Source organism: Tetrao urogallus (genome assembly GCF_951394365.1).
Source record: "Tetrao urogallus genome assembly, chromosome: 8".
NCBI lineage: Eukaryota > Metazoa > Chordata > Aves > Galliformes > Phasianidae > Tetrao > Tetrao urogallus.
Window position 1 is genome coordinate 17,066,963 of NC_136821.1, and position 15,748 is coordinate 17,082,710.

Consider the following 15,748-nt stretch of genomic DNA (forward strand, 5'->3'; position numbering starts at 1 on the left):
TTTGAGGAAGTCACCTTTCAAGGATTTAGGGTTTGCAAAACAAGAGCCATGCAGATGAAGGTGAAGAAGCTAAATCACAGTACAGTAGTTGAATCTCATTTTCGTTGATAAAATCTGTGAGATGCAACAGATGTCCTTTTCACAGGGAACCAAGTCCAGGCGCATTTGACATACATGATCGCTATCAGTATGCCCTTTGCTCTTAGTGAGCAGTGGGGAAAAAAAAAAAAAAAAAAAAAAATCACAAAACATATTAAGATAGTCTGAACATTCCCAGTTGCTACTGGAATGAATTTATTGAAGTTGTACTTCAAACGGAAGTATAACAGAAAGATTAAATGCACTGAAGATAAGGAGAGTATGCCAACTTTGCACACTACTGCCAACTGAATACAGTTATAGAATTACCAGGTCACTGGAGCATGAGTCCTAATTTTTGGCACTGCATAATCATTTGTAAGGAGTATTTCATGTGGACATCCTCCACATTTCCCAGTTATAATTACAAACAGGGGAATATATCACCTACTTTGTCTCACAAGGATATTATGAAAATAATATAGAAGTTTGAAGCAATCAAACGATACATTGGAAAGAATGCTGAAGTGTCTAAGTGAAAATTAATGCAAGACTTGGCTAGCATGTGTTTATCAAAAATCTTAAATTCTAGATGTAATCTTATAACAGATGGAAGTCTTCTGGTAGCATAACAGAATGTGGAAATAGATATCTGAACAGTCATCAAGCTAAGCAGAATCCTAGACGACAAAGATTATGAATATATTTATACATTAAGTATGAATTTTAACAGACTTTTTATACAATCCAGTTCTGAAAAAAGAATTAAGAATGACTGAAGCTTAAAAATCTTTGCAGCATTATTTTTTCCCCTTTAATAAACCCTACAATTTAACTCCTATTTTCATCTCTTCTTAAAGAATAATCCTGTGCCTCCCCCTAAGCAGACTGTCTTCTAAATTCTAGTGGCTCAGTTGGACTCCCTGGTGCACACACAACTTCTTCCAGTTACTTCTTTTTCAAGAGAAAGCTTCTGCCTAGTTAAGTGGTAGAAGAGATTCCTTGCCTCAGGAGAAAAAGGCAGGTGGCATAACAAAGCCAAAATACATGGAGAAATACTTCCCCCATAAAGTGACAGAAAACAGCTAACAAATAGTCTGAAAAGATATAAAGAATGTAATTAACTCCCACGTCTTCATCTAGATGATGTATATCAGCCTAAAAGTACCATGAGAAATGCAGTGAAAACTAAATGAAAAACAAACAATGACGACAAGAAACTGTTTTTTCATTTAATAAAAAGAAAGACTTTATTTCAGTTCTTCATTTATATATCACAGCTTGGTTCAGTCACAAGGAAGAAGGACTATTCCATTTCTCTTACTTCTAACCCTTAACAAAACAACTGCATCCATCTCACTCCCTTTCATTAGAGAAGATAAGGAGCTAGAAATGCACATTTCACTGGGGGTGGGCTGGTGTGGGAGGAGGCAGCCAGAGAAAGCACCACAGAGAAGTCACCACTAGAAGTACTGTCTGCCTTCTGGTTAGCAGGCTATCCAAGAAGTTTACCTTTTCTCCCAGCAGGAGCAACATAGGAACGCTGAAGATGAGCAGGATAGGAATTCATAGGCAAAGGTCACAGAGAGCCCTTCAGTGGAAACACACCAAGGTGAAGGGGGCAAGCCCTCACCTTAACCAGTCACAAACAGTGGCAGGCAGTAAGCAAGAAACACAGCTGCCCATAAACAGAGAAGTACATGCAAATTAGTACATAAGGGCAATGTTTCCCTGTAAATTTGCTTTCCACTTCCAAAAACAACTTGCGTGACTAAAGGATGTCAGACTTTAAGTCTCCCCACTCTGCTGGAGGCCAAGATGCCAGCCACGAGCGCTTTACATTTCCTTAGAATGATACAAAAAGCAAATTTTCGTAATCACATTCTCCAAAACTCATAAAACTACTTTTTGTTAAACTCTTCCAAGAACGAAGGTACAGAAGTACATGTAATACAGTAAATTTAACAGCTTTCAAATGAGTAAAACTAAGAGGAGCCTAGCAGCAATTTTGGAGTATAATATCTGCTGGTGTTTATTAATCTCATTTCAGTAAAGTTATTATTTGCAATTACTTTAAACTCATTACATTACTTAGTTTTCTGGAAATCTCTCATCACAAGTGTTCTTGCACTCCTCCATTCCTTATCTGTTTTCCTCTGGTTATTCCCATATGACTATATGATAGCAAGAACTGGCTAATAGTTGTCCCATTTATGATGAGCTTCCATCTAGAATACATCAAACTATGTTATGTTTATAGCAAGTTGAGTTCAAAACCAGCCATTAAAGATATCACTTCAAATACTGGATCAAGTGTTTCAAGAAAATATCCATCAAGTTTCTACATTCTGCCTTTTTTTTTTTTTTTTTTTAAATTATGTATTCCTACCTAATCAAGTTTTAGAGGCAAGGTCTTCCCATCATGAGTATAATGAGAAACACCACCAAATAGACAAAACTCAGTTAATAGCCACCATAAAGATTACTAGGTGGGCAGGAAGATGAACAAAAATAAAAATACATACGTACATAAAATAAACCTACACGCAGGCAATTAGGCTTCCTATAAACCTCTGATTACTTAAGTATGTAGCTCCCTGGCTAAAGTGCTCATTAATGCTACTCTCTAAAAAGAAAAAGGCATTTGTTTTGACAGAGAACTACAAAAAACACCAAACCCTCCAGAATGTGTTACTAACAAATGTAAGTACAATAGATTTTGGAAAGTAGGGCAACACCACAAAGCTTGCTATTCACCATACAGAGTAAACCAACAGTTCTCTAAGCAAACCCTAATGACTGAAAATACTCAAGAACGGATCAAATGGAAACTCAAAAGGCTGTAAAGAAACGAAGTTAGCCAAGCTAAGGTCTGAAATGTGTCTGAAATTAAAGCCATAAAAATGCAGCCCAGGAAAATAATTCAATGCACAAATTCCAAATAAATCAACTGTAAGATAGTTTACTAGCACATACAATTGAAACTAATTATTTCAATTAGAAAAATCTTTCTCAAACTACATTTCTTCACTATGGGAATACAAGACAATCAAGTCACTAAGTAAGGAAATTTGTCAAATTATTTTTCTTCTTCTTTGGCTGCAAACAGTTCTTGAATTCTGTGCTCTATTCAGAACTAATGAGAAGACTCAAAAAATGTCACAATGAAAAACATTTCAAAAACAAATCATGAAAAAAATTTGAAGCTTTGTTAATTCCTTTCTTTGAATCACGTGCCTTCCCCCATCATCACTGCTCCTATCGTGACTTTTTAAAAAATAAATAAATAAGTACTTGCTCAGAACACCATGAGAAATCCTTCAATTCTGAATGGATGAACTGAATCATTATCACCAATGACTACAAAATACAGACTGGTGTCTAGGCTTACGTGAAGGAATCCACACAAGAAACCCTATGCCAGAAGTTTCAAAATGAGCAACGAGCGGTTATTACAGCCCTCCTTTCTGTTCTCAGTCTCTCAGTTTTTTGCTTTAGTTGTCGTTAAACAACTCAAGGATCCTTAACTATGCTCTCTTGAAATCTTTTCCTCTGAAACCGATTTAGATACTACAGATCCATTTTGATCAGCCACTGCATACCACTCACAAAGGATATTTACCTATACAACATCTTGTTCCTGCTATCCACTACTCCAAGGCAGGGAACAAACCACCCAATTTCACCTGAGAACAGTGGAGATGTTTCTTGCAGCACATGATTGCACAAATCCCCATTTCTCTTTTTCCCCGAATATGAGATATAAAAAGGTATTTCCACCTCTAAAGCTTTAAAAATGCCCACCTCTGGATACCAGCAAGACAAATCAGCAGATTATGTCATTTTCAGTGCCGTCGTGCTTATCTGTCCACAAAATACAATCTTCTAGACAATGCAAAGCTGAAAGAAAAGATGCTTTGAAGCACAGGTCCTGGATAGTATTTCCCTTTACTGTGAATGAGCCTGGGAGCACTAATGCAGGTTATTTGTCAGGGTACCATTTAAGGAATTGACACAAAGACTCTCAGTTGAAAAAGAAAAAAGTACTAACCAAGGGATATTAAAACTGATTGGGAAATGTCTGTACTTCCTGAACACTATCTATATGCAATGAAGTCTGACTGAGTGAGGAAATAAGCAATTTTCTGGCACTTTGTTCTGGGGAAAGCTAGATACAGCAGGTGTGGTACTCAGAAGCATGGACAGAAGGAGTGAAGAAAAGGGGGAGAACTGCTTGACAGTGAGCATATGGAATCTTATCTTTAAGAAATTTAGAAAATAGAGGAAAGAACCACATTTATAGACAGAAATATTCCTTGCTGTAAACTTACTAGCAGAACACTGTAAAGTATCACAGTAGTAACGAATTATTTTAGAACATCTGTTTTTAAGAAATATAATATTTTCAAGAAATATGAATTAACTTATGCTGAAAAACTAGATGTATGGAGAAAAAAATAATAATGATCCATACAAATTAATTCATTGCAGCTCTGATGTGTGATACCTAAAAAATGACTTCATCAGCTCTAGCAAATGACAAGGCATGCAAACAGACTTAAGCCACTACAGTCAGTATCTCTGATTATAACGTGAGGTCGGCGTAGCTACGTGTTTATGTTACTCAGCACAGACTGGCATTCCAACTGCTCTGATCTACAGAAGGGTTTGCATAGGATCTTCTCAGTAAGAACAGAATGTTAATTATCTCAGTGGGTTAAGTCCCAGGATTTATGATTTCAACTCACCAATCAATTTCTGATCTAAAAGTGACTTGGGAGTTACATGCACAATCCATTTCATCAACTAACAGACTGAAATATTTATTCCAAATTAAAACCAGGTTCAGCAAAACATATTTGATTTATTAAAAAAAAAAAAAGTTACCAAAGCTATAACTAGAAGCTTTCTTTGAAGCTTTATATATTTTGTGTGAAATGATGATTTTTAGGACTACTAGTAGGCAATAAGTAGAAGTGCTGAACACATGACTTTGCAGCTTAGTAGGAAGCAGAAAAGTCTAACAAAGAAAAAGCATATGTGAAAATTCAGTGTACCGCACAAACAGCATTTTTCTAGAGATCTGCAGTGATGAGAAAGAACTACAGGTGTATCTTTGCATCCTTATAGGTGCCATACAGACCTTCTGCTTCAAAAAACAGTCTTCCTAAAAGGTAAGTAAAGTATATGTTTTCAAATTTACTCAAAAACACCCAGTCTTATAAAACTTGTATATTTTACAGAGTGAGTTATGCCTGGATAAAGGTTGAAATAAACTTCAGTAGGAAAGGAAAATTAAACAGAAATGTCATTCCATGTAACATACCTCCCATTAACCGTAGTGTATTTGATCACATCTCCTGGCAGGACCACTGACAGTTCAATGTCTTTATCAATTACATTCTCTTTCTGTTCCATGATGATGTTGGCTGATTCTGTGTCATCAAATGGACAATCAGTGACCGTTCTGGCTTCAGATGGAGGAGGAGGTGCTTTAGCTTTTCTTCTGAAATAAATGGATACAAGGTAAAGTCAAATATTTGATTCCAGGCCTGCAAACTATCAAGTTTTGAGACAGGAATGAATCATGAACTTAATTCTTTTCACTCATGGCATTAAATCAATATGTGTAAGGAAAGAATGAGAGAATATTTTGCACTTACAGTCAGTTGTGACCAAAGATAAATAACCAAACTAAAATATCTATCTTGTCAAATAAAAATGGATTTGTTTTTGGTATGGTAAGTTTAAATACAAATGTCCAATAATGCGAGTCCAAAACTAAAAGCTTTTGTTAATATTTAAAATATACACTCAAAAATAAATGAATTACTTTTCTTCTCCCTTGAGATAGAAAAAGCCAAGACCTTATTTGAGTGTTCTCCAAACAGACTTACTAGATTGGTGTAAGCAGAAATACTGAACTACACTGCACGCAGCTAAATTGCGCTGTATGTTTAATCTGTTGGATAGACAGGCATGGCAAAAATCATACTTTTCCCCACCAATTTATTCTTTTAATTATTAAAACCTATTAAATAAATTCTAGCTACTCTACTCTATTTGGTTCTACATAGTAATAAAATAGCAGTATTATTGATCTTTCCTGACATTTCAGTCACAAAATGTTTCCACGTTTTCCTGCCACCTCTGTTGATTTCCTATATTTATTCTCTCACTTTTCTTCCCAGTCTTATTTCGCATGCATACACAAAAACCTTTGCAAAACATAAAAAAAAATCTAAAATGGTCCAAAAGGAACATTTTCTACATCTCAATTTGTTTATGCTATGCTATAAATTCTGTTATTTCCTACAACAAATAGTAGAACGTTCCCTTCAAAGTACTTTACATTTCACCAATATAATCACGAGGAAAAGATACTATTATTAAGAATTTCATCATTAGAAGAAAAAAGCCCTATATGGACATGCACTGTCTCACGAGAATTTATTTCTTAAAAAGAAAAAGACTGGAAGGAAGCCACACTCACTAAAAGTTAAACTACAAACATATATATGAGCACGCTATTCATTCCAAAATTATGATTGCAGTTTAGATCTCAGTGTTGTACCAAACTTTGTTTACATTAACAACAAAAACATTGACTTTTGGACTTATCCCACAGAAGTAACATAAAACACGTAGCACAGAATTAGAAACATATTTTTTGGCAAAACAAATTTTAAAGTCACTTACAGTGAAGAACAAACAAGGTCCAAAACAACAATGCAAAAGATGACTGTGTAACGAGGGTTCACATGACTGAGCTGTTTCTGAAAGTACTTGGAGTTTTGAACTTCAGAACTCTGTGCTGAATAATTAACTATTCACAGCCTCTCCCAGCTCATCAGAACTCCTAAATGTCCAAACACACCCAATGAACATTCATCATCAACATTTGTGTCTCCTCTCTGTTCATATTTCAAATTAGCTTTGTTGCACACCTCTCTCCACATAAGACTCATGACATGTGGCGTCAGCTGCACATTTAGCTCCAGTCTCTACAACAGTGTGTTATAAATCAAGCTGTTCTTTACTCCTCCTCTTTGTTTGTTTGTTCTGTATAACCTTAGCTTTCATCTAACTGCCAAAAACAACATAATTACAACTATTAAAAAAACAAAAACAAAAAGCCCTTATAACATGTTACTTAAAAAAAAAAAAAAAAAAAAAAAAGAAAGAAAAAAGAAATCTATGCCCAAAGCAAAGCAATATGCCTTTCCCCTTCTGTACTCATCTTCAACATCTTTAGGCAACTTCAGGTTATTTATCACAAATGAACTCAGAATTCAATCCCTGAAGACTACATGCCATTGTTCACAAATGCTAGTGGACTCTATTTTCCATTAAGCAGACAAATGCTATTTCATTGCTGGAACTCCACTACTGCTACAGATCATGCTCAACCCAAAACAAACTCATCAATAAGTGTGCACCCTCCATTAGTAAAATGCAGGCTTATTTATAGTGTTCAGCTTACACTACAGAGAGCTAGAACTAGAAAAAAGGAGACAAAATTTGTGTGCAACAGTTGGAAGATGATGGGAGACACACTCATGAAGAACATAAGCACATGATGTGGGGTTAGGCAGTGTAGTGAGGTCGACTTTCCATTTACCCCAACAAAGAACAGCAAACCTCTCTTATCTACAACAGATCTTTGTGGATTTTTATGGCTAGTCACGTTTACGTTTCCCAATCCACTCAAAGGAGGAGAAACCTCCAAGTGTATGTTCTCAGAAGATATACTGAGTTTTATTAAGTGTCTTACTAAACAACAGATTTCCCCATACTCTCATTTTCTGTTTCCAGATGTCACAGGGACTTTTTTCTTCATTTTTTACCTATTCTTTCATGTCTTATACTCCCCCCAAAAGAGTTGCATTTGGTCTTTCAAGGTTTGTTTGTTTGTTTTGGAGACGTGCATTCACATGATCCCTGAGTTGCTATTTGGTAATGCAAACAACATCAGATGTTACTACATCTGTAGGTGCAGAGCAAAAGCAGCAAGTGACAGGGTGGTGAGAATCCACTTGCAGCAGTACTTTCCACAGAATCACAGAATCACAGAATTGTAGGGGTTGGAAGGGACCTCCAGAGATCATCGAGTCCAACCCCCCTGCCAAAGCAGGTTCCCTACAGCAGGTCGCACAGGTAGGCATCCAGGCAGGTCTTGAACATCTCCAGAGAAGGAGACTCCACCACCTCCCTGGGCAGCCTGTTCCAGTGCTCCGTCACCTCACTGTAAAGAAGTTCTTGCGCACGTTTGTGTGGAACTTCCTATGCTGCAGTTTCCAGCCGTTTCCCCTTGTCCTGTCTCCACTCAAAACAGTCAAAACCACTGAAAACAGTCTGGCCTCGCCATTCTGCCCCCCACACCTTAGATACTTATAGACCTGGATCAGGTCCCCTCTCAGTCTTCTTTTCTCAAGACTGAACAGACCCAGTTCACTCAGCCTTTCCTCATAGGGGAGATGCTCCAGGCCCTTCACCATCTTCGTGGCCCTCCGCTGGACTCTCCAAGAGATCCTTGTCTTTTTTGTACTGGGGAGCCCAGAACTGGACGCAGTACTCCAGATGAGGCCTCACCAGGGCAGAGTAGAGGGGGAGGATCACCTCCTTTGACCTGCTGGCCACGCTCTTTTTAATGCACCCCAGTAAGCCATTGGCCTTTTTGGCTACAAGGGCACACTGCTGGCTCATGGCCAACCTGTCATCCACCAGGACACCCAGGTCCCTTTCCGCAGAGCTCCCCTCCAGCAGGTCATCCCCCAACCTGTACTGGTGCATGGAATTATTCCTCCCCAGATGCAAGACTCTACACTTGCTTTTGTTAAACCTCATCCAGTTTTTTTCTGCCCTTTTAACCTTTTAACCTGCAAGCCCTCCCCTCCTCTTTTGCAGTGTAGTCAGCAAGAAGTTGCTACAGGCACTTTCTCTCAGGCACCCTGAGGAACCAAACACCAAAAATCACAAAACCAGCATTATCCAAATAACTCCAAGTTGGTGGAATCATTTTCAAATTCTTATCCATCATAAAAATCAACCAAGCAAATGCCTGGTTTTCTCTCATCTCTTCATCTCTGCCAGAAGGCTGCTAGCATTTTTAATGATTTTGCTAAAAACACAGAATGGTTAAGGCAGTTTCTTCTCTGAATGTTAAGTAAGGTAAAATGCAATTATAACAAGGAGGAATAAATACCAATCATATAAAAATAAACATTTGGAAGTCAGAAAAAGGTGCTCCATATACGGTCCCATTCACAGCACCTTTCATGTTCAGATGGCTTCCAGATGTGCTGGGAGCTAAGCAGACCTATTCTAATCTAATTTGCAGAGTAAATATTAGAAGTTAGAACAACCCAAAACATTATTTTATTGGCTACTACAGAATTAAGGGAGAGCTGTGGGAAGAATCAATATACACCTGATTTAGCCACAGCATACAAACATGAGTTAAAATAGAAACTTAAATCAAGTAAGGACAAAGTTTAATTAAAACTCCCCTGGAAACTGCGCAGCAGCGTCCCACACAAGGTGGGTGCTCCCTGCTTCCTTGCCCCCCAGCTGCCTGACTGCTCTGCACAGACACAGAGATGCCAGCCCACACCAAGGGATGTGCTTCCCCAGTTTACCATGGGATAAACAACTCCAGCCATCCACTAATCTGTGACATGAGTGTCATCCATTTAATCATATGAAGTAGAAAAAAAACCACTTTCTTTCCTAATTCTTCCCAGCCCCAGAAAAGGCAGCTAGAGGATGTTAAAGAATTCTTCCAGCTAAAATACAGATATATTTCACCATTTTGTTAAGTAAAAGCAGTACAGCTGTTCAAATCAAATGCAAGGCCATAAAGACAACATTTTAAGCGCTTCAGGTCCCACTTTTACAAAATTAAGTTCCGTTGCTGTATATCAACATGCTTCCTGCTTGCAGAAAAATAATAAAAAAACTAATAGTGCCAATGATTTCAATGTGTGAAAGCCCTTTTTGAAATCAAAGTCTGGGTACAATAAATAAAACTATATTTATTTGATGTTAAACTGGAAAAAAATATAAAGAAGTTTCAGAAAAATCCCATTAGAAATCAACAAGCAGTGTATTTTATAACTAAAGTATCTTGCACCAGTAACTGGCAAAAGGTCTTTTAAAACAATGAGAAATACTTGAACTTACAGTGACCTGGATATTTCAGTTACTGCCAGCACTTCCTCTTGATAAGGATCACTTTCCCCAAAAACTGGAGAAAAGAGGAAATCTATCTGCTACATTTGTACACAAGCAAAGGCAACAGCATAAACAATCCACCTCTTCAATCCCTGATCTCAAAGAGTATTAATGTTTACAGCACTTAACTTCCAGTCTCGAGCAAATTACTAAGATACCGCACAGAGGCACCTTCATAGCCCTTTTAGTGACATTATTTTGGCTCTAACCTCAGTAGGACCAGCTCTCAAGTTTTCTATTGAAATCACTTAAGCGATCACACAGGAAAAGACATAAGGGATATCAACTGAAATTGAGTCAACTCTGAGGTACTGAAAAAATTCACTAAATCTAGAGGAATAAAAGCTTTCTGCTGTACGAGAGATGGATTTAAGTTTGTTAAACAAACTAAGTTTGCACTGCGACACTAAAAACACCCAATTATACGAAGGAGAGATTATTTCAAACTTCACTAAATGCCAAAACTAGTAGAACTTTTTTTTCCCCCACTCAAAGTCAGAAAAGCACTGAGATCACCTCCAGAAAGGAAACAGGCCATTTAGTAAAGCTTCTTCTAGATCTTTTCTTGTCTTTGACTTCTCATTCAAAGCAGTTATCACAATTATTACAACAATGCTGCTCCACTGCTACGTAGCCGAGGCAGACAGTGGAAATCTTGCACATCATCTGTTCAGTGAAAGAATAGTTAACAAGAGTTCAGGCTTACCTCAGTGTTTTTCACTTACAATGATGCATCAGTTCTGGGCAATATACAGGCTAAATATTTAAGCCACAAATATCCTCTACAAGCATTCCCACTTCAATACTTATCTTTAATACTCACAGATTTGTCATGTACAATAAGTAAGAAAGCACCAACTTTCCTGCTGTTTATTCATTATCCCCAGAGAGGTAAGTGATTTCACAGCACCAGTGCTGCATATCTTCAAGATCAGATGCTACTTGAAAGGAAAATGCTCCGTGACAACCACCACATTACTGCCCGATTCTGGTAGCTATAGGCTTTCCAAGGTAAGTCACTCAAAAAAACAAAACAAAACAAAAAAAACAACCACTGAACAGAAGCCTTTATATCTCTTATGAAAATCACAACTATATATTTCGGATGTCAGCCCCTTTTAAAAAAAAAAAAAATCTAAGTATTTCATAAGACATAAATTGGTTGGAAAGCTGGAGCTCCCAGTTGAGGACTTGATAATTACATAATCAAAGATATGAAAAATGGAATAATATACAATAGCATCATTTTCATCTGCAGTGTAATTACAGATGGTTTCTTTTCCTTACTGAAACACAGTTGAATTTTCATCTGCACTGTTCTTCATCTGAATGCTAACAATGGCACTGACATACCTACCCCATGTACAACACTTTTCTTCAGAGTACATTTTGTTACAGTAGTTACAGAGATGCTGTTTATCCGCTCTGCATAATCTTGTGATAGACCAAAATGAAAACACTTAAGTAGGACCGTTTCTTTTTCCACCCTTAGCACCACTAGCAGAGCAGAACAGCATGTGTGTGAGCATAGGATTCACCTTCTATGCATTTTTCTATCTCTGATCTGATACCTGGCATCTGTGCATTCAAAGCAAAAAATTTCTTCCAGACATCCTATCGTATGAGCTTCTGTTATCCTGTGCACTATTAGTAAAGGACACAGAAAGCGTGAGTCTCCATATATCTGTTCATCAGTATGAGGAACCATTGCATAACATCGACTACAGTCAGAGCCTAATGATATTACACAGACATACAACAGCGTATGTGCTTGGGTTATTGCACATAAACATCTTAATATTTTGCAATGCTTGATGAGTCCACCTTCCAGCACATACTTAAAATTGTATTTATTTCATACCACAACAGAAGACCTTTGTTGTGTTTTTTTTTTTTGCTTTTGTTTGTTTGTTTGTTTTCCATTTTCAGAGACTTATCTTTCTTATCTTAGATTCACTCATTCCTATCCTTGTTTTTTTCCAGTCCAAGTTTCAAGTTGACAGAGAAAAAAGGACTGGAAGTTCTTTACTTCAGTTAATTGGAGCTCTCCTCAAAAACAAACACCTCCACCACCAAATTCCAACCATTCTCAAAAGCAGATTTTTAATTTGATTTCTAAGGTTCTAGAGATTCCTTCCTCTCCCTCCAGTGGCCATTATGCTCAGAAAATAGAAATGAAACCATCGTATGTAACCATTTACACTACATTCTAACCATCTTTCACTGTTGCTTGCTGCATCCTACCCCTATGCACACACATTTCCAACTAGTTACTTGAAAAAAATGTAGAATTACTTCAGTAATTTAAAGTTTCAGTACAAGAAACAAAAAGTTATGCTATACATATACATGTATTAAAACTTTCTCTGCAGTGTTTTGTTTTTGTGGTTCAGGTTTCTGCAAAAAAAATTGCAGTACTACAGTATTATTATATTTATTCTTAAAATTAAGCAGCTAGCTGCTCTGCCAGCATCGTGACATCTATATAATGTGCCAATCAGCGTAGATACTAGGCTTTCATCTCTAGATCAATAACACTGTTTGATACACAGTCTGTATATTTATTTCCACTATGAAAGCATCAGCTGGATGTTAAGATGAAGGTATGGATCAATGAGAGGCAAGCATGGTTCATTCTTGGGAGGTTATCCTTTCAAGCCAGACTTATGGTATGTGTAGAGCAAAAGGAAAGAAGTGTTTGTTGTATTTGCTCCACAAATAAATGTGAACTTTCAGGCTCTAAACTCATACACTTCCCTGTTTGGGAAGATTCTGAAGTTACATTGTTTAGTTACTGTACCTACCAGGCACTTCAATAGCTACACGAAAGAAAAAAAAAAAAAGTACAGAAATACATTTTAACTCCAATTTCCAGTTGGAGAAATAACCATGAAAATCTTGTAACTCTTTGAGACAGTGAAGTATTACACAGTGCAGTTTCTATATATATTTATAAGTGGGAAAGAAGATAAATATTGCAAATTAATCCCAGTGCTTAAAAAAATATTACAAAAGAAAAAGACACTAGAAAGAAAGGACCAAGTAAAGGGTTCTCCTAAAAGGAAAACGCTTTGTGCAACCAATACACTGATATGTCAGTAGTGATACTACAAGTGATACAATTAACAAGTTGATCTTAGATCATCTCTACGAGTTTACTCAGTGAGAATCCAGCAATCCTCTCTTATTTGTGTCTACATTTAGGAGACACAAACAAAAAACACCCAACGACAAAAAAACACCCCATTTCTCTTCCCATAAATAAAAAGGATCAAGAATAAGCCATCCCAGGAATTAAGATGTGTTTTTAAAGCTCTCAGTAGAGAAAAAACTTTTCCTAGTCAATGGAATGTGTTGAATCCGTCCTTAACTGTCCTCAGAGTTCTAAAGAAAAGATTTTTTTTTTTTTTTTTTTTTAGAAGAGTTTTATCCTAGAGGGAAGTAAATCACTGGACTGGGACCGTAACCATGACAGTAAGATGAAAGCTTCATGGAATCTTTCGGCAACTGGTTCACACTGAAAGCAAGAAAGCAGCAAGTGAATCCTTCAGTTCCCTCCAGGCCATTTAGAATAGATATTCACTCGACTGTCTGTCCCCATGGCAGTGGCAATCTTGAAAAGCATGTTTGTAATGGTGGCCCTCCTAGCATTAAAGGGACACCAACTCCAACTTCAACGTAACTAACTCAAACACAAGTTTAAAACTTTTCTGGAAAAAAAAAAAAAAAAAAAGGATTTTTGTTCATCACTCTTACAAATGAAATAATAACTATGAATACAGTGACCTTTTCAAGGTCACTTAAAACAAAAGAAAGACTGCCCAGCCTTTGCATACAGATAACCATCAAATCTGTGTTGCTTTACACTGCTCAGTGAAAAACAGTGAGCTCCTTTTTAGGTGTAAGAATTGTCCTGCTGCTAGAAGACAGCCAAGAGCTTGCAGTGCTATCAGGCAACAGAGGGTAAAATAATAACAACAACAATTATGCTGTAAATTAGCATAAATGTTATTATTAAGGAATTAGAAAAATACATTCTTATACAAGTAAATCCTTTCTATCACAACCTGTTGTGCCAAAAGCAGTATTACTTCTTAAAAGGAGAAAATTAAAAAGAAGAGTTGTGGAGGAAAATTAGTTCCAACAACATTACTTTTAAGGAGGTTCAGATCTTGGACTTGTGAAGTATATAATGCTAACACAAAATACAAATTTGGCAAGCAGTGTGTAACATGTCGCTGTAATAAGCAGATACTTATTCCCACTCGCAACTTTTTCACAAATTATTGAAAGTGAAAATAAAGTTCGGTTTGCTATCAAAAGAGAAGTGAAACAACCTGAACAGCATTCAAAACTAAAAAAACTTCATATGACTCATTTGGTCTTTATTATATTTACAGTTATGAAAGCAATCTGACAAAGGAAGGAGCAGGGAAGAGAAAGCAGTAAATTTGTAACAGTGATTGAGTAATATATAACTGGCTGAATAAACAGGAAAAGAAAACAAAGAGCAGCTTGATCTGAAAGGGGGAGCTTAACCTTTGATACACTAGTAAATCTAACAAGTATTTAAAACTCAAGCAAACATATGTCAGCTCCACTAGGAACAAACTCAAATCTTTTTTCAAGAACTTCTGTAGAAGCACACGCGTACAGATATTCTTTTCCTCTGACCAGCAAGAGAAGTTCAATTAGGGGCTCTCAAATAGAGAAAAACCTAAATCTGCCCTCCTGGCTGTTATCTACTAGCCATGAAAGCAGGTATAGCAGCACATCTTTCAAAGCCTGCAGATGAAACGCTTGGCTCTGCTCACAGGTTTTTTAGCTGCTGTTCTGAACATCAATGGAGCAAAGAACTGCCAATTTATCTGAGCTTTTCTTCTGCGGCTTTTCTCTGCTGTTCAAAATTGTGTTTTAGAAGTAACACTGGAGGCAGGCACTGGATGGATTTAGAGGCTGGGCAAGGCAAGAAGAAAAAGCCACCCAGTACCACAGCAGCCAGGAAAGAAACTAACACAAATTCTACTCCTTTCCTCCCATACACACAGCCCTCAACACAGCTGTTGAAATAGGTGCAGGTGGGCAACACAGAAAAAAAAAAAAAAAATGCAGGTCAGGTGCTAGGAAGCTCTGCAGTAACAACAGAAAAGCAAAGCTTTACCCCCTGCTGCCTTCAGCTGCAGCCTCCCAGTCTCCCAGCTGCAGATCCACTACAGGAAGAACGGAGTCAAGCACATGATGTGACTTTGAAAAGAACTGACCTGATTTCTGGTTGTCAGGCAGCTCTTTGGAACAAGCCAAGATTTCTCCCTGGCAGAAAGCTCTTCGGCTACCAGCAGCCTTCTCTTAGCAGCTGGGCCATTTAGGCATCTATAATTTGGTAAAACTCCAGAGTGTTCTGTACATTTGCATAACCAAGAAATAGAAGAGTTATTAA

The 15,748-nt window shown here is 37.3% G+C and overlaps 1 protein-coding gene across 1 annotated transcript in view; it reads right to left on the reverse strand.

Annotated features, from left to right (window-relative positions):
* COBLL1 (cordon-bleu WH2 repeat protein like 1) overlaps positions 1 to 15,748 on the reverse strand; it is a gene marked incomplete at both ends in the record, with an annotated part of 74,415 nt that overhangs the window by 26,523 nt on the left and 32,144 nt on the right. The window contains one exon of the mRNA XM_079539237.1: positions 5,405 to 5,584. Coding sequence (XP_079395363.1) covers positions 5,405 to 5,584 — 180 coding nt within the window. The remainder of the gene's footprint in view (positions 1 to 5,404; positions 5,585 to 15,748) is intronic.